The sequence below is a fragment of the Oncorhynchus kisutch genome, linkage group LG27 (genome assembly GCF_002021735.2).
Source record: "Oncorhynchus kisutch isolate 150728-3 linkage group LG27, Okis_V2, whole genome shotgun sequence".
Taxonomy (NCBI): domain Eukaryota; kingdom Metazoa; phylum Chordata; class Actinopteri; order Salmoniformes; family Salmonidae; genus Oncorhynchus; species Oncorhynchus kisutch.
In genome coordinates this window covers 35990405-36011146 of record NC_034200.2, presented here as the reverse complement: position 1 = coordinate 36011146, position 20742 = coordinate 35990405, and the positions used below count along the sequence as shown (strand labels likewise).

The 20742-nt window shown below is 40.7% G+C and overlaps 1 protein-coding gene across 6 annotated transcripts in view; it reads right to left on the bottom strand.

The window, feature by feature from the left end:
- LOC109871905 (abl interactor 1) overlaps positions 1-20742 on the bottom strand; it is a 47033-nt gene that overhangs the window by 24716 nt on the left and 1575 nt on the right. For all 6 annotated transcript variants that reach the window (XM_031806968.1, XM_031806972.1, XM_031806969.1 and 3 more), the window contains exon 2: positions 3166-3333. In XM_031806968.1, coding sequence (XP_031662828.1) covers positions 3166-3333 — 168 coding nt within the window. The remainder of the gene's footprint in view (positions 1-3165; positions 3334-20742) is intronic.

The window sequence follows — 20742 nt, the reverse complement described above, 5'->3', positions numbered from 1 at the left end:
CAGCAATTACAGCCTTGCAGACCTTTGGCATTCTAGTTGTCAATTTGTTGAGGTAATCTGAAGAGATTTCACCCCCATGCTTCCTGAAGCACCTCCCACAGATTGGATTGGCTTGATGGGCACTCCCATCACCATATGGTCAAGCTGTTCCCACAACAGCTCAATAGGGTTGAGATCCGGTGACTGTGCTGGCCACTCCATTAAGACAGAACACCAGCTGACTGCTTCTTCCCTAAATAGTTATTGTATAGTTTGGAGCTGTGCTTTGGGTCATTGTCCTGTTGTAGGAGGAAATTGGCTCCAATTAACATCCGTCCACAGGGTATGGCATGGCGTTGCAAAAGGGAGTGACGGCCTTCCTTCTTCATGGTCCCTTTTACCCTGTACAAATCTCCCACTTTACCACCATGAGATCTTCAGTTTCTTGGCAATTTCTCGCATGGAATAGACTTCATTTCTCAGAACATGAATAGACTGACAAGTTTTTGAAAAAAGTACTTTGTTTCTGGCCATTTCTGGCCTGTAATCGAACCCACAAATGCTGATCCTCCAGATACTCAATAAGTCTAAAGAAGGCCAGTTTTATTGCCTCTTTAAATCAGAACAACAGTTTTCAGCTGTGCAAAAGGGGTTTCTAATGATCAATTAGCCTTTTAAAATGATAAACTTGGATTAGCCAACACAACGTGCCATTGGAACACAGGAGTGATGGTTGATGATAATAGACCTCTGTATGTCTATGTAGATATTCCATTACAAATCTGCAATTTCCACTACAATAGTCACTTACAACATTAACAATGTCTACACTGTATTTCTGATCAATTTGATGTAATATTAATGGACCAAAAATTAAGCTTTTCTTTCAAAAACAAGGACATTTCTAAGTGACCACAAACGTTTTTATAGTACCAGTCAATAGTTTGGACACACCTACTCATTCAAGGGTTTTTCTTTATTTTTACTATTTTCTACATTGTAGAATAATAGTGAAGACTTCAAAACTATGAAATAACTCATATGGAATCATGTAGTAACCAAAAAAGTATAAACAAATCTAAATACATTTTATATTTGAGATTCTTCAAAGTAGCCACACTTTGCCTTGATGACAGCTTTGCACACTCTTGGCATTCTCTCAACCAACTTCATGAGGTAGTCACCTGGAATGCCTTTCAATTAACCTCTCTAGGTTATGTGGGACGCTAGTGTCCCATCTGGCCAACATCCAGTGAGATTGCAGAGCGCCAAATTCAAATACAGAAATACTCATTTATAAAAATTCTGAAAACAAAACATATTTTACATAGGTTTAAAGATGAACTTCTTGTGAATCCAACCACGGTGTCAGATTTTTAAAATGCTTCACGGCGAAAGCATATCTTACGATTATTTGAGAACATAGCCCGGTTCACAAATTATTACAAACTGTAACCAGCCAAGCAGAAGCGTTACAAAACTCAGAAATAGGGATAAAATGAATCCCTTACCTTTGATGATCTTCATATGGTGGCACTCAGAAGACATTCATTTACTCAATAAATGTTCCTTTTGTTCGATAAAGTCTCTTTATATCCAAAAACCTCAGTTTTGTTTGCGCGTTTTCTTCAGTAATCCACAGGCTCAAACGCAGTCAAAACAGGCAGACAAAAAAATCAAAATTGTATCTGTAAAGTTCATAGAAACATGTCAAACAATGTTTATATTCAATCCTCAGGTTGTTTTTAGCCTAAATTATCTATAATATTTCAACCAGACAATAACGTTGTCAATATAAAAGGTAAACAAGAAATGCACTCTCGGGATTGCGCATGAAAAAGCTCTGTGACACGTCAGGGTCCACTCATTCAGACTGGTCTTACTCCCTCATTTATAAGAATACAAGCCTGAAACAATTTATAAAGACTGTTGACATCTAGTGGAAGGCATAGGAACTGAAAATTGAGTCCTAAGTCAATGGATACTGTAATGGCATTGAATAGAAAACTACAAGTGCAGTCGCAAAACCCATCAAACGTGATGATGAAACTGGCTCCCATGAGGGCCGCCACAGGAAAGGAAGACCCAGAATTACCACTGCTGCAGAGGATAAGTTCATTAGAGTTACCAGCCTCAGAAATTGCAGCTCAAATAAATGCTTCACAGAGGTCAAGTAACAGACACATCTCAACATCAACTATTCAGAGGAGACTGTGTGAATCAGGCCTTCATGGTCGAATTGCTGCAAAGAAACCAATACTAAAGGACACCAATAAGAAGATACTTGCTTGGGCCAAGAAACACAGACAATGGACAAAAAGACAGTCAAAATCTGTCCTTTGGTCTGATGACTCGAAACTTGAGATTTTTGGTTCCAACCGCCGTGTCTTTTTGAGATGCAGAGTAGGTGAATGATGATCTCCGCATGTGTCGTTTCCACCGTGAAGCATGGAGGAGGTGTGATGGTGCAGGGGTACTTTGCTGGTGACACTGTCTGTGATTTATTTAGAATTCAAGACACACTTAACCAGCATGTCTACCACAGCATTCTGCAGCAATATACCATGAACAGGACAATGACCCAACACACCTCCAGGTCTATTTGACCAAGAAGGAGAGTGATGGAGTGCTGCATCAGATGACCTGGCCTCCACAATCACCCGACCTCAACCCAATTGAGATGGTTTGGGATGACTTTGACCGCAGAATGAAGGAAAAGCAGCCAACAAGTGCTCAGCATATGTGGGAACTCCTTCAAGACTGTTGGAAAAGCATTCCAGGTGAAGCTGGTTGAGAGAATGCCAAGAGTGTGCAAAGCTGTCATCAAGGCAAATATTTAGATTTGTTTAACACTTTTTTGGTTACTACATAATTCCATATGTGTTATTTCATAGTATGATGTCTTCACTATTATTCTACAATGTAGAAAATAGTAAAAAATTAAGAAAAACCCTGGAATGAATAGGTGTGTCCAAACATTTTGACTGGTACTATATGTATGTATGTATGTATGTATGTATGTATGTATGTATGTATGTATGTATGTATGTATGTATGTATGTGTGTATGTGTGTATGTGTGTGTGTGTGTGTGTGTGTGTGTGTGTGTGTGTGTGTGTGTGTGTGTGTGTGTGTGTGTGTATATATGTGTGTGTGTCTAAGCCTGTGTATGTTTGTCTCTCCTGACCTGAGAGATGTGGTTGATGGAGGACTCCATCCGGCGCAGCTGCGAGGCCTGGATGTCCAGCAGCTGCAGCACGTTGTTGGCTAAGGCATTGATCTGGTAGGCCACGCTGGCCAGGGACTGGGTGGTGTAGGCTTTCGTCTCCTCCAGAGCTTTCCTCTTGTCCTGGGCCTAGAAGATGATGAAGAAGATAACGAAAAAGAAGATGAAGATTACTTTGTTGTCCAATTGTACACAAGCTGTAATGGATATGTTACTCCCCTCTAAAAGACACAGAGGTTAGAGCAAGGAGAAAGACCACCGTGTACATTACACCGTCTGTACATTTAATTCAATAAAGCTTTATCGACAGGCAACACGGTATATACACTGAGTATACCATACACTAGGAACACCTTCCTAATATTGAGTTGCACCCCCACCCCCCCATGTGCAGAGCAATGCAGGCTGGGTATGAGAGTGGAATTCACAGCCACTTCCGAACAGACAGGTGAACATTGGGATGTTTGCCTCCGATAATGCTGGGACATTGGTTAGGTCTCTCCCTGCTGCAACAGTCTGAGGATACAGTCATTGCTCATACACACAGTTCCGTATGCAGTACAGGCCTGCGTGCATGAAGACTACACACCAGACGCACAGCAGACCTGGGTTCAAATACTTGTAAAAATGATTTCAAATCATTTATCTGTACTTGATTAAGCTTGCCTGTTTTAATGTACCAATAGAATAGCTCCTAAACTTTATGCCCCACCACATCTTGCCCTCCCGGCAGACTAGAGCAAACACGAAAAGGTATCTGAACGATCAGGGTCGATACAACAAACCGTGCTACTGGTTACTGTGATGCTGTGTCAACAGAACATGTCCTCTATGTGCACAACGTATCAAAGCAAGTCCATACAGAAAAGCACATTGTGCAGACAAATAGATTCTGCCAACAACACATACCCGCACAAACACAGATGTTTCAAAAGCCTCGTTCTTATGATGGGATGACATCACAAACTTGGCAAAGAATTGAACATGAACAATGGAAACACATATACACACACACACACACACACACACACACACACACACACACACACACACACACACACACACACACACACACACACACACACACACACACACACACACACACACACACACACACACACACACACACACACACACACACACACACTCTGGCCTTCCCTGACACTTTCCAGAGGATGGGAGATCTCCACACCCTCCTCTGTTGACCTGGTATCAGTGATTCACTCCTTCTAGACAGGACCTGGTATCAGTGATTCAGTTCATCTAGACAGGACCTGGTATCAGTGATTCACTCCTTCTAGACAGGACCTGGTATCAGTGATTCACTCCTTCTAGACAGGACCTGGTATCAGTGATTCACTCCTTCTAGACAGGACCTGGTATCAGTGATTCACTCCTTCTAGACAGGACCTGGTATCAGTGATTCACTCCTTCTAGACAGGACCTGGTATCAGTGATTCACTCCGTCTAGACAGGACCTGGTATCAGTGATTCACTCCTTCTAGAAAGGACCTGGTATCACTGATTCACTCCTTCTAGACAGGACCTGGTATCTGTGATTCACTCCGTCTAGACAGGACCTGGTATCAGTGATTCACATCTCCATATACATTGAGTATACCCTTGGCTGTGACGATCACGAAATTCCGTCAGCCGGTGATTGTCAAGCAAATAACTGTCGGTCTCACTGTAATTGACTGTTAATTAACATAAACACATGTAGCATCTCCTGGCTTCCACACATAGCCAACAAGCCACCGATGCAGACCTTAGGAACTGTCCATTCATATAGCCTACACCTTCACAATAAATCCATTATTTATTTTAGACAGGTCTAAAAAAGCATGATTTTAAGAAAATATAGTCTATTTCAGAAGAACAGAATAGCATACTCTTGAGTTGTCCTTATGTTAGGTCCTGATCTGGCTATGCCATATGGCTGTGGGCTACACTAGTTCATTTAGCAGACAGGATTCGCTTAGAATTCCGTGGTATTATTTTATTGCATGAAGAATACAATATGGAACAAAGCTGAATAAAATAGAAAGGATATTTTCTCTAAACGATGCGACTATTCAGTGTTGAGTGGTTAACAAAAGAAATAGGTACTCCTATATGCTTAATTTAGAGTAATTAATGCAACTTTAGTTGCTCTACAAACACTGGGCTATATATTTTGATTTTTAATTCATTGTAAGGCTGCATGATGCGACTCTAATGATTATTTGAAAACATTCGCTTGAAAGGCATGAGCTCTGCTTTGTTTTTTTAAGCAGGCTGTACACACTAATAAATCAGTCACTCATTCACAGTTTGACAAGCACTTGATCATTTCATAGTGGCATCCCCTTTGTGTGGTCGTAATGCACGCAAAAAAAAATGCCTTGCCTTTTGCGGCCAGTGGCTGTTGTACCCTTCTCCCTGAGTGCTACGTACTCCATCATGTGATCGGGTCTTTCTCACAGGCTACAAGTGAAGACAGATACATCGGGGACACAACGGCGCATGTCCTTATTCAATTCCGAGGTGCATATTGAAGATATTGGAAGAACGGTCCACATTTACTTTTCGTCAGCCAACAAGATGAGTAGGCCTAAAGAACAACAAAAGCACGAGCCTATGTTAATCTATTATCCCCTATAGTACAAAAGTTCACCTATTCTATTCTGTGCGTGAAATAAATATTCCAAACATAGTCTGGGACAGTTGTGTGATACGATAGATCCCAAATTAATACAACCACTAGCACCAAAAAAAACGATTTTGCGCAATGTGGCTGACGCAACAGATCAGAACGTTTAGGTTAAAATGTTGATAAACTATTAGGCTATTTCTTCACATTATAAGCGCAGCAATGCGCACATGGCAGTAGGCTATAAGCGTGAATGTTCCATCAGCGTAAAACAGCATTATCAAAATTGACCGCAAATGTGATTATTCTGGTAACGGATTTATTATAAAGGTGCATTTTTATGGTGAAAATTATCTTCCCGAAAACTGAAACTCACGAGCTGCTTATATATGTAGTTAGGCTCTACACCCCATGTAAAGCAGATTAATGTGGTTCATTCTAAGAAGTTATTTCTCCACTTTAGTTGTGATACTAACCTTATTAAAACATATAGGCCTATGGACTAGGCTACATGAGGTGTGATACTAGCCTTATTAAAACATATAGGCCTATGGGCTAGGCTACATGAGGTGTGCAACTATGATTTGAAAAAGTCACAAATAAAAGGCATTTTTGATTGAATCTTGCCTTCACATATACTCAATCAGTGGTTCCCAAACGTGTTATAGTCCCCTACCCCTTCAAACATTCAACCTCCAGCTGTGTACCCCCTCGAGCACCAGGGTTAGCGCACTCTCAAATGTTGTTTTTTGCCATCATTGTAAGCCTGCCACACACACACTATACAATACATTTATTAAACGGCTCGTGGGAAGTGTCAAAGAGCTCTTATAGGACCAGGGCACAAATAATAATATAATAATACTCAATCATTTTGCTCTATATTAAACCATCTTACATATAAAACCTTATTTGTTCATCGAAAATTGTGAATAATTCACCACAGGTTAATTAGAAGGGTGTGGTTGAAAGGATGAACATAACTGCAATGTTGGGTTGTATTGGAGCGAGTCTCAGTCTTAAATCATTTTCCACACACAGTCTGTGCCTGTATTTTGTTTTCATGCTAGTGAGGGCCGAGAATCCACTGTCTTAACAGCGCGATTTGCCAAGGCAGAATACTCTGAGCGCAGCCCAACCCAGAAATCTGGTAGTGGCTTTTGATTAAATAACACTTTCACTGAACCGCTTGTTGCAATGTCGATGAGGCTCTCTTGTTCAGATATCGGTAAGTGGACTGGAGGCAGGGCATGAAAGGGATACAAATCCAGTTGTTTGTGTCATCCATTTCTGGAAAGTACCTGCGTAATTGCACACCCAACTCATTCAGGTGAGTCACTATATATCACATTTGACATTGTCCGCAAGCTTGAGTTCATTTGCACACAAAAAATCATACAATGATGGAAAGACCTGTGTGTTGTCCTTGTTAATGCAGACAGAGAAAAGCTCCAACTTCTTAATCATAGCTTCAAATTTGTCTCGCACATTTAATATAGTTGCGGAGTGTCCCTGTAATCCTAGATTCAGATCATTCAGGTGAGAAAAAACATCACCCAGATAGGACAGTCGTGTGAGAAACTCGTCATCGCGGAAGTGGTCAGACAAGTGAACATTTTGGTCAGTATAGAAAACTTTAAGCTCGTCTCAATTCAAAAAAATTCAAAAAAATTCAAATTCTCAATTCAAAAAAACTTGTCAATACTTTGCCCCTTGATAACCAGCGCACTTCTGTATGTTGTAAAAGCGTTACATGGTCGCTGCCCATATCATTGCATAGTGCAGAAAATACACAAGAGTTCAGGGGCCTTGCTTTAGCAAACCATTTTCACTGTAGTGTCCAAAACGTCTTTCAAGCTGTCAGTCATTCCCTTGGCAGCAAGAGCCTCTCGGTGGATGCTGCAGTGTACCCAAGTGGCATCGGAAGCAACTGCTTGCACGTGCGTTACCACTCCACTATGTCTCCCTGTCATGGCTTTTGCGCTATCAGTACAGATAGCAACATGAGCAGCAGCTATGTTTGGCTACATACGGACCATCAGTGGAATTCCTGGGAGAGAGTAACGTTTAATAGGATTGACGAGGCCACCTGTATTTGACATTGTGTTGTTATTTCGCTGAATTGTATTTTTGGCAGTGAAACGAGGCTACTCAGGCAAGAGAAAAAAACTCACCCAAATGTATAGCCCCGTTGGAAAATATAAATGAAAAAATAAAATGAATAAAAAATACATGTCATCTATGCACTTAAATAGCGAATGGAGGACACTTTTCCCTGTGGTTTATTTTCATGCCAGCCAGGTAGGCTATACTCCTGTTGTAAATATAAGCAATGTCTTTAATATTAGGAAAGTTGACAAATAAATAAAGTAGGCCTAGACTATAGAAAGCTGCTCCTCCTCTTTTTAGTAGAGGCCATCACTCTTATTTTCTCGCACAATTGCATAGCCTATTGAAATGTTGCGCAACATGAGCTCTCATGAAGTGACTGATTAGATTTTCAAATACATTTTCATTGATGTCAAGAGTGATTAGAGGGACAATAGAGTGCTGAGTACCAGGCAGATTGCAAGTTTAGTATACTGCTAATGACCATCATCAGCTTCAGAACTTGGAGAAGCCTAAATACCATGACTAAACGGTCAAGTGGAATTTGGCTGCCTTCATGAATCGTGACCGCAAGTGTGACAGCAATACGGTCACCGGAAAAGCCCTAAGTATAAGAACAATTCCTAATATTAAGAACAAATTAAGAACAAATTCCTAATATTGAATATTCATCTGGTCAGTCTATATCGTGGAAAGAGGTGTTCTTAATGTTTCGTTCACTCAGTGAATATCCCCATGCTTTCATTCATCTGGATACTAGTACAGAATGAATGAGTGACTTTAAATACCCATAACTACATTTTGCATTCGTTAGAAATCAAACCATGGCTAAAGCCTTATCACTGAAAGCACCTAAGTCAACACAATGAATGGGTTGAGTGAATGAATTTGGGAGAATGTCTGTCTCATCTGCAGTGATGGCTTTATTTAACTATAAGGGAAGGGGGCACACCTACAATTCAGGGTCATTGAGGACAAGCGATACATCTCAGTGTTAGACAGAGAAGGATTAGGCTATTGACCATCAATCAAATTTCAATCAAATGTATTTTATAAAGCCCTTTTTACATCAGCAGTTGTCACAAAGTGCTTATACAGAAACCCAGCATAAAACCCCAAAGAGCAAACAATGCAGATGTAGAAGCACGGTGGCTAGGAAAAACTCCCTAGAAAGACAGGACCCTAGGAAGAAACCTAGAGAGGAACCAGGCTGAGGGGCGGCCAGTCTATAAGGCCAGAACGTTCTCCTTTTAAACACTGAACCAAGAGCCACACAGTCCAAAAAGTATTTTGCTCCCGAGTGTTGCAGTGGTCTAAGGCACTGCATTTAGGCATCACTAAAGACCCGGGTTCGATCCCTGGCTGTGGACAACCGGCCCTGACCGGGAATCCCATAGGGTGGTGCACAATTGCATGAGAGTCGTCCGGAATAGGGGAGGGTTTGACCGGAGGGGCTTTACAAATCAAATGGTCACATACATATATTTAACAGATGTTATAGCGGGTGTAGCGAGATGCTTGTGTTCGTAGCTCCACCAGTGCAGGTGTATCTAAAACAAATTCACACAAATCTAAAAGTAAAAGAATGGAATTAAGAAATATATAAATATTAGATTGAGCAATGTCGGAGTGGCATTGACTAAAATACAGTATATATATATATATACAGTGCCTTGCGAAAGTATTCGGCCCCCTTGAACTTTGCGAACTTTTGCCACATTTCAGGCTTCAAACATAAAGATATAAAACTGTATTTTTTTGTGAAGAATCAACAACAAGTGGGACACAATCATGAGGTGGAACGACATTTATTGGATATTTCAAACTTTTTTAACAAATCAAAAACTGAAAAATTGGGCGTGCAAAATTATTCAGCCCCTTTACTTTCAGTGCAGCAAACTCTCTCCAGAAGTTCAGTGAGGATCTCTGAATGATCCAATGTTGACCTAAATGACTAATGATGATAAATACAATCCACCTGTGTGTAAAGCAGTATGTAAACATTATTAAAGTGACTAGTGTTCCATTATTAAAGTGGCCAGTGATTCCAAGTCTATTTATACAGGGCAGCAGCCTCTAAGGTGCAGGGTTGCGTAACCGGGTGGAAGCCGGCTAGTGATGGCTATTTAACCGTCTGATGGCTGTTTTTCAGTCTCTCGGTCCCAGCTTTGATGCACATATACTGAACTAGCATTCTGGATGATAGCTGGGTGAACAGGCCGTGGCTCGGGTGGTTGATGTCCTTGATGATCTTTTTGGCCTTCCTGTGACATCGGGTGCTGTAGGTATCCTGGAGGGCAGGTTGTTTGACTCCGGTGATGCCTTGGGCAGACTGCACCCCCCTCTAGTAGAGCCCTGCGGTTGCGGGAGGTGCAGTTTCTGTACCAGGCGGTGATACAGCCCGACAGGATGCTCTCAATTGTACATCTGTAAAAGTTTGTGAGGGTTTTAGGGGCCAAGCCAAATTTCTTCAGCTTCCTGAGATTAAAGAGGTGCTGTTGCGCCTTCTTCACCACACTGTCTATGTGGACCATTTCAAATCGTCCGTTTTAAATTTTTTAAATTTCACCTTTATTTAACCAGGTAGGCCAGTTGAGAATAAGTTCTCATTTACAACTGTGACCTGGCCAAGATAAAGCAAAGCAGTGTGCCAAAAACAACACAGTTAAACAGACGTACAACACAACAAATGTACAGTCAATAACACAATAGAAAAGGTCAGTGATGTGTACGCCAAGTAACTTGAAGCTTTCCACCTTCTCCACTGCAGTCCCGTTGATGTGGATCCACGATCAGCTCCTTTGAATTGTTGACGTTGAGCGAAAGGTTATTTTCCTGGCACTACTCTCCCAGGGTCCTCACCTCCTCCCTGTAGGTTGTCTTATCATTGTTGGAATCAGGCCTACTACTGTTGTGTCGTCTGCAAACTTAATGATTGAGTTGGAGGCGTGCGTGGCCATGCAGTCATGTAGTGAACAGGGAGTACAGGAGGGGGCTGAGCACACATCCTTGTGGGGCCCCTGTGTTGAGGATCAGCGAAGGGGAAATGTTGTTTCCCCTTCGTCAGGAAGTCCAGGACCCAGTTGCACAGGGCGGGGTCGAGACTCAGGGTCCCAAGCTTAATGATGAGCTTGGAGGGTACTATGGTGTTGAATGCTGAGCTATACTCAATGAACAGCATTCTTACATAGGTATTCCTTTTGTCCAGATGGGATAGGGCAGTGTGCAGTGCGATGGCAATTGCATCGTCTGTGGATCTATTGGGCGGTAAGCAAATTGAAGTGGGTCTAGGGTGACAGGTGAGGTAGAAGAGATATGATACTTAACTATCCTCTCAACGCACTTCATGATGACAGAAGTGAGTCATTTAGTTCAGTTGCCTTTGCTTTCTTGGGTACAGGAACAATGGTGGACATCTTTAAACAAGTGGGGACAGCAGACTGGAATAAGGAGAGATTGAATATGTCCGTAAACACTCCAGCCAGCTGGTCTGTGCACAGATGGACTCCAATCAAGTTGTAGAAACATCTCAAGGATGATCAATGGAAACAGGATGCACCTGAGCTCAATTTCTAGTCCAATAGCAAAGGGTCTGAATATTTATGTAAATAAGGTATTTCTATTTTTAATACATTTGCCACTTTGTCATTATGTGGTATTTTGTGTAGATTGATGAGTAAAAACATCCCTTTAACCCGTTTTAGAATAAGGCTGTAACGTCACAAATGTGGAAAAAGTCAAGGGGTCTGAACACTTTCTGAATGCACTATCTGTAAGTCGAGCAGTAAATTTCAAACATAGATTCAACCACAAAGATCAGGGGGGTTTTGCCTCGCAAAGGGCACCTATTGGTAGATGGGTAAAAAAGAAAAAAGCAGACTGAATATCCCTTTGAGCATGGTGCAGTTATTAATTACACTTTGGATGGTGTATCAATACACCCAGTCACTACAAACATACAGGTGTACTTCCTAACTCAGTTGCTGGAGAGGAAGGAAATCACTCAGGAATTTTACCATGAGGCCAATAGTAACTTTAAAACAGTTACAGAGTTTAATGGCTGGTATAGGAGAAAACTGAGGATGAATCAACAACATGGTTGTTACTCCACAATATTAACCTAATTGACAGAGTGAAAAGAAGGAAGCCTGTACAAAACATGCATCCTGTTTGCAACAAGATACTGGAGTAATACTGCAAAAAATGTGGCAAAAATGAACTTTTAGTCCTGAATACAAAAGTGTTGTTTGGGGCAAATCCAATACAACATATCACTGAGTACCACTATCCATATTTTCATGCATGGTGGTGGCTGATTCATGTTATGGGTATGCTTGTAATGGTTAAGGACTGGAGAGTTTATCAGGATAAAAAAAGAAACGGAATGGAGCTAAGCACAGGAAAAATCTTAGAGGAAAACCTGGTTCAGTCTGCTTTCCACCAGACACTGGGAGATGAATTCACCTTTCAGCAGGACAATAATCTACAACACAAGGGCAAATCTACACTGGAGTTGCTTACCAATAAGACCGTGAATGTTCCTGAGTGGCCACGTTACAGTTTTGACTTAAATCTGCTTGAAAATCTATGGCAAGACTTGAAAATGGTTGTCTAGCAAAGATCAACAACAAATTTGACATAGTTTTAATAATTTTGAAAATATGCACAATCCATGTGTGAGAAGCTCTTTGAGACTTACTCAGAAAGACTCACAGCTGTAATCGCTGCCAAGGGTGACTCTAACATGTATTGAATACTTATGTGAATACTTATGTAAATAAGATATTTCTGTATTTCATTTTCAATACATTTGCAAAAATATCTTAAAACATGCTTTTAACTTATGTGTAGATGGGTAAAAAAGAATTTTGAATTCAGACTGTAACACAACCAAAATAAGTCAAGGGGTATGAATACTTTCTGAAGACATCGTACATCAACACTTGATCACCAGAGGAAAGCAAGTAAAACCACAACAAAACACTCCCTACTGTAGTTAATGTTGTAAATCTAAGATAAAAAATATTCTCCAGGGGACACGATTGTTTGAAGTTGTTTTGTCAACTGAAATAAATTCATGATAGTGATCATTGCAGTTTGCTAAAGCAGGAAAATAATCCAGCAGCAACAAGAAACAAGAAATTTGAAATATTATTTGAAACATTATGTGGGATATAATGGACATTTTTTGTAGGGGTTGATAAAAAAAATTGTTAGGGCAAAATGGAAATGACAAAAAAAAGTGGAAATTACTAAATTTAGAAGGCTTTTTATACTTTGAATACACTACAACTTTGCATTTCCTGCTGTGTAGGAAAAGTCTCAGCAACAATATGGTGATCAAATTAAGATCCTACATCTGTAAGTGATAGTACATTACAACACAAGACTGCTTATCTGAATCCAAGGCAAAGGGGAAATTGACAGGGAAAACCATCCCACTCAACACATTTAACCCCCTTTACCCCATCTCCTTCAAATCCTGTAGACTAATAGTTGTATCAGTGATCCTCTGCATAGCTGGTGACAGTTTAATCACCCAATGGTGTGTACAATACTCACTGACCTGTGGTGTTCATTTCTCATCTAATTTTCCACTAATTACATGTGTAGCTTCCGAAACAGGTCGCCTGAACATGATGAGATGATGATGTCTATTAAGGGGTCAATCAAACACAATTAATAGAGTAGGCTTGAATTATGACAACCTAGAACCTGAGGGTAACTGAGGACATGCTCAAAAATAAGTAGGTTGATTGGTTGAGAACTGCCATTGAGAGAACTGATCCTGAACTATACACTGATTATACTAATCATTAGGAACACCTTCCTATAATTGAGTTGCACCTCCCCTTGCCGTCAGAATAGCCTCACTTCTTTGTGCCATGGACTCAACAAGGTGTCGAAAGCATTCCACAGGGATGCTGGCCCATGATGACTCCAATGCTTCTCACAGTTGTGCCAAGTTGGCTGGATGTCCTTTGGGTGGTGGACAATTCTTGATACAATTTTCCAGAGGAAGGCAGATCTCCATACCCTCCTCTGTTGGCTTGTGACCTGGATTCACTCAGTCTAGACAGGATCTGGTATCAGTGATTCACTTGGTATCAGTGATTCACTCGGTCTAGACAGGACCTCGTATCAGTGATTCACTCCTAGAAAGGACCAGGTATCAGTGATTCACTCCTTCTAGAAAGGATCTGGTATCAGTGATTCACTCCATCTAGACAGGACCTGGTATCAGTGATTCACTCCTTCTAGACAGGACCTGGTATCCGTGGTTCACATCTCCATATACACTGAGTATACCAAACATTAAGAACACCTTCCTGATATTGAGTTGCGCCTCCCTCCCCTTTTTTACCCTCAGAAAAGCCACAATTCTTTGTGGCGTGGACTCTACAAGGTGTCGAAAGCATTCCACAGGGATGCTGGCCCATGTTGACTCAATGCTTCCCACAGTTGTGTCAAGTTGGCTGGATGTCCTTTGGGTGGTGGACCATTCTTGATACAAATGGAAAAATTTGAGTGTGAAAAACCCAGCAGCGTTGCAGTTATTGACACAAACCGGTGCGCCTGGCACCTACCATCATACCCCGTTCAAAGACGTTTAAATATTTGTTCTTGCCCATTCACCCTCTGAATGGCACATATACACAATCCATGCCTCAAGTGTCTCAATACTTAAAAATCCTTCTTTACCCTGCCTCCTTCCCTTCATCTACACTGATTGAAGTGGATTTAACAAGTGACATCAATAAGGGATCATAGCTTTCACCTGGATTCACCTGGTCAGCCTATGTCAGGGAAAGAACAGGTGTTCTTAATGTTTTGTCCACTCAGTACAGGCCAAACCAGATAACCTATTAAAGCTATGAGTCAGTACAGCTCAAATCAGATAGCCTGTTAAAGCTATGAGTCAGTACAGCTCAAATCAGATAACCTGTTAAAGCTATGAGTCAGTACAGCTCAAATCAGATAGCCTGTTAAAGCTATGAGTCAGTACAGCTCAAATCAGATAACCTGTTAAAGCTATGAGTCAGTACAGCTCAAATCAGATAGCCTGTTAAAGCTATGAGTCAGTACAGCTCAAATCAGATAGCCTGTTAAAGCTATGAGTCAGTACTAGAGGTCGACAGATTATGATTTTTCAATGCCGATACCGATTATTAGAGGACCCAAAAAGCCGATACCGATTAATCGGACGATTTTTTAAAAATGTATTTGTAATAATGATAATTACAACAATACTGAATGAACACTTATTTTAACTTAATATAATACATCAATAAAATCAATTTAGCCTCAAGTAAATAATGAAACATGTTCAATTTGGTTTAAATAATGCAAAAACAAAGTGTTGGAGAAGAAAGTAAAAGTGCAATATGTGCCATGTAAGAAAGCTAACGTTTCAGTTCCTTGCTCAGAACATGAGAACATATGAAAGCTGGACTAGTTAACTGTAAGGTTGCAAAATTGGATCCCCCGAGCTGACAAGGTGAAAATCTGTCGTTCTGCCCATGAACGAGGCAGTTAACCCACCGTTCCTAGGCCGTCATTGAAAATAAGAATGTGTTCTTAACTGACTTGCCTAGTTAAATAAAGGTGTAAAAAAATATTGGCAAATCGGCGCCCAAAAATACCGATTTCCGATTGTTATGAAAACTTGAAATCGGCCCCAATTAATCAGCCATTGCGATTAATCGGTCGACCTCTAGTCAGTACAGCTCAAACCAGATAGCCTATTGAAGCTATGAGTCACACTCATTCCCCAGAAGAGAGAGAACAGCAATAAAGGATGAGGTCATGGGGAGAATCTCAATTGCATACTCCTCACATCCTCTCTCCTCTCGCCTCATTCTCAAAACCCATTGGATGAGAAAGCCTGAGGTCCCTCCCTTCTGACCTTCTGCTCTAACCGTATGAATATTATCCAAATGCATCAGAATCTCTCATGGCTTCACGTTAAAAACAAATTACTGTCCAGTCTTATGATTTTCTTTAGGAATGTTATATATCTTTTTTTAAACACAGTATTTTTCAGGCCAGTTAGTACATGCTAGCAACACGCATAACCACCAAACCAGACAGGCAAATTCAGGGCAGCTAAGACAACCCAAGCCAAGGACAAATCGACTTAAATCTACAGTTTTATATAGAGCCATAGCTGAATGGAACTCTTTATCAATCCATATTGCTCAGGCAAAAAGTAAATCCACCTTCAAGAAAAAAAATAAAAGAACATCTAATGTGACAGACCATATGACTGGACAGGAAATAGACCATATGACTGGACAGGAAATAGAAAGAACATCTAATGTGACAGACCATATGACTGGACAGGAAATAGAAAGAACATCTAATGTGATAGACCATATGACTGGACAGGAAATAGAAAGAACATCTAATGTGATAGACCATATGACTGGACAGGGAATAGGAAGAAAATCTAATGTGATAGACCATATGACTGAACAGGAAATAGAAAGAACATCTAATGTGATAGACCATATGACTGGACAGGGAATAGGAAGAAAATCTAATGTGACAGACCATATGACTGGACAGGAAATAGAAAGAACATCTAATGTGATAGACCATATGACTGGACAGGGAATAGGAAGAAAATCTAATGTGACAGACCATATGACTGGACGGGAAATAGACCGAACATCTAATGTGACAGACCATATGACTGGACAGGAAATAGACAGAACATCTAATGTGACAGACCATATGACTGGACAGGAAATAGGAAGAAAATCTAATGTGACAGACCATATGACTGGACAGGAAATAGACAGAACATCTAATGAGATAGACCATATGACTGGACAGGAAATAGACAGAACATCTAATGTGATATACCATATGACTGGACAGGAAATAGACAGAACATCTAATGTGACAGACCATATGACTGGACAGGAATAGACAGAACATCTAATTTGATAGACCATATGACTGGACAGGAAATAGACAGAACATCTAATGTGACAGACCATATGACTGGACAGGAAATAGAAAGAACATCTAATGTGATAGACCATATGACTGGACAGGAAATAGAAAGAACATCTAATGTGATAGACCATATGACTAGACAGGAAATGGAAAGCATCAACTGAATGTTAAATGTGTTTCCTGTCAGGTATTTTAATCATCTGTATTGTCTACTTGTTGAATGTTTGTGAAGTCTTGATTGTGGTTGTTTGTAATGTCTTGTTAATGGTGTTGGACCCCAGGAAAATTAGCTAGGGTTACGGCGTGAACTAATGGGGATCCTAATAAAAATTCCAAAATTCCTCCAATGGGGTTTGAGATTCTCCTAGGGTAGACAACAGAGTGGGACAATTCCCACAGAATCAAGCTAATTGCAGTGGTCTAAAAATGTCCCCTGGAAGGAAACCACAGTAATAATGCTCTCCAATCAGAGTCATACACTTGATTAATGCTCAGAAGCTGAACCACCTTCTCTCTTTCAGTCTGCAACTGAATATGTTGATACTCTCACCTGCCCCATGCAGTCAAAATCATCCCTTTACCAAACCTAACCCTCTTTCATCAGGGTAGATGATACCTTATGGTGGAGAACATACATGATACTAACTGACCCTAATCTCCAAACCCTATATCTTTACCAAACCTAACTCTCTTTCATCAGGGTAGGTGGCACCTTGTGGTGGAGAACATACATGATACTAACTGACCCTAATCTCCAAACCCTATATCTTTACCAAACCTAACTCTCTTTCATCAGGGTAGGTGGTACCTTATGGTGGAGAACATACATGACACTAACTGACCCTAATCTCCAAACCCTATATCTTTACCAAACCTAACTCTCTTTCATCAGGGTAGGTGGTACCTTATGGTGGAGAACATACATGATACTAACTGACCCTAATCTCCAAACCCTATATCTTTACCAAACCTAACTCTCTTTCATCAGGGTAGGTGGTACCTTATGGTGGAGAACATACATGATACTAACTGACCCTAATCTCCAAACCCTATATCTTTACCAAACCTAACTCTCTTTTATCAGGGTAGGTGGTACCTTATGGTGGAGAACATACATTATACTAACTGACCCTAATCTCCAAACCCTATATCTTTACCAAACCTAACCCTCTTTCATCAGGGTAGGTGGTACCTTATGGTGGAGAACATACATGATACTAACTGACCCTAATCTCCAAACACTACAGTGCCTTGCGAAAGTATTCGGCCCCCTTGAACTTTGCGACCTTTTGCCACATTTCAGGCTTCAAACATAAAGATATAAAACTGTATTTTTTTGTGAAGAATCAACAACAAGTGGGACACAATCATGAAGTGGAACGACATTTATTGGATATTTCAAACTTTTTTAACAAATCAAAAAATGATTTGGCGTGCAAAATGATTCAGCCCCCTTAAGTTAATACTTTGTAGCGCCACCTTTTGCTGTGATTACAGCTGTAAGTCGCTTCGGGTATGTCTCTATCAGTTTTGCACATCGAGAACCTGACATTTTTTCCCATTCCTCCTTGCAAAACAGCTCGAGCTCAGTGAGGTTGGATGGAGAGCATTTGTGAACAGCAGTTTTCAGTTCTTTCCAAAGATTCTCGATTGGATTCAGGTCTGGACTTTGACTTGGCCATTCTAACACCTGGATATGTTTATTTTTGAACCATTCCATTGTAGATTTTGCTTTATGTTTTGGATCATTGTCTTGTTGGAAGACAAATCTCCGTCCCAGTCTCAGGTCTTTTGCAGACTCCATCAGGTTTTCTTCCAGAATGGTCCTGTATTTGGCTCCATCCATCTTCCCATCAATTTGAACCATCTTCCCTGTCCCTGCTGAAGAAAAGCAGGCCCAAACCATGATGCTGCCACCACCATGTTTGACAGTGGGGATGGTGTGTGTTCAGGGTGATAAGCTGTGTTGCTTTTACGCCAAACATAACGTTTTGCATTGTTGCCAAAAAGTAACATTTTGGTTTCATCTGACCAGAGCACCTTCTTCCACATGTTTGGTGTGTCTCCCAGGTGGCTTGTGGCAAACTTTAAACAACACTTTTTATGGATATCTTTAAGAAATGGCTTTCTTCTTGCCACTCTTCCATAAAGGCCAGATTTGTGCAATATACAACTGATTGTTGTCCTATGGACAGAGTCTCCCACCTCAGCTGTAGATCTCTGCAGTTCATCCAGAGTGATCATGGGCCTCTTGGCTGCATCTCTGATCAGTCTTCTCCTTGTATGAGCTGAAAGTTTAGAGGGACGGCCAGGCTTTGGTAGATTTGTAGTGGTCTGATACTCCTTCCATTTCAATATTATCGCTTGCACAGTGCTCCTTGGGATGTTTAAAGCTTGGGAAATCTTTTTGTATCCAAATCCGGCTTTAAACTTCTTCACAACAGTATCTCGGACCTGCCTGGTGTGTTCCTTGTTCTTCATGATGCTCTCTGCGCTTTTAACGGACCTCTGAGACTATCACAGTGCAGGTGCATTTATACGGAGACTTGATTACACACAGGTGGATTGTATTTATCATCATTAGTCATTTAGGTCAACATTGGATCATTCAGAGATCCTCATTGAACTTCTGGAGAGAGTTTGCTGCACTGAAAGTAAAGGGGCTGAATAATTTTGCACGCCCAATTTTTCAGTTTTTGATTTGTTAAAAAAGTTTGAAATATCCAATAAATGTCGTTCCACTTCATGATTGTGTCCCACTTGTTGTTGATTCTTCACAAAAAAATACAGTTTTATATCTTTATGTTTGAAGCCTGAAATGTGGCAAAAGGTCGCAAAGTTCAAGGGGGCGAATACTTTCGCAAGGCACTGTATATCTTTACCAAACCTAACCCTCTTTCATCAGGGTAGGTGTTGGAAAACACAACGTCCCCTAATCTCCAAACCCCTTTTTCTTTACCAAGACTAACCAGTCTTTTATCATGTGATGGGAGACCCACATTATACTAACCTGGTACTTTAGAACTAGGGGCCCTACTGGTTATACTAGTTAGATAGGCCTGCTGCTACTTATTATAATTAAATACTGGAGGAGGGCACGGCCTTAACACATTCATGATTCATCTATGAGTCAGTAGGATATCATGTGAAGGGGGATTTAGGGTGGGGCCTCAGCTTTGACAAATACGGTTGCTTGTGGTTTTCCTTCCTTAACAGATAAGCTGTGTTCCATTGATCTCTTGGACATTTACTATGAGAAACCAGAGATTATTAGTTTGAGGCCTACAAGCTTGACTTGAAGCTGGATGACGTAAAACTAGATGTTTAAATTAAGTTGTTTGCCTGTCATTACGGATAAGGCTTTTGATGTGTCCTTTTATGATTTGGTTATAAAGGTGCTATAGCAAGCCTCATGACCTGTAGTGTTCCCCAATGGCATCACTGATGAGCTATCCAACTGCACCGCTGGGTTCATCTGGATTCTACAATATGACGTAACCGGTGGCCCCATTGGTTGCTCCTTACATCACCAGCTGTTCTGTGAGAGTCATCGTCAGAGCCTCAACAAAACGGCATTTCTGATCCTGCCGCCATTTTGTATTTATATATTTCACATTTTTGGACCAGTTGACAGTAAAAGGTTAGACCAGGTGTGTGTAAACAATGGCAGCATGTTCTTAATCCAATACACAGACAATAATCCAGATTATTAAAATGTAATCCATTTGTCTGGGAGAGAGGAACAAAAAAATCTATGGAGTAAAGTAATATTACATTCTCAGGGACACTCGTGGAGCACAAATCAAATGTGCAAGTCACGTTTGAGTCTGAAA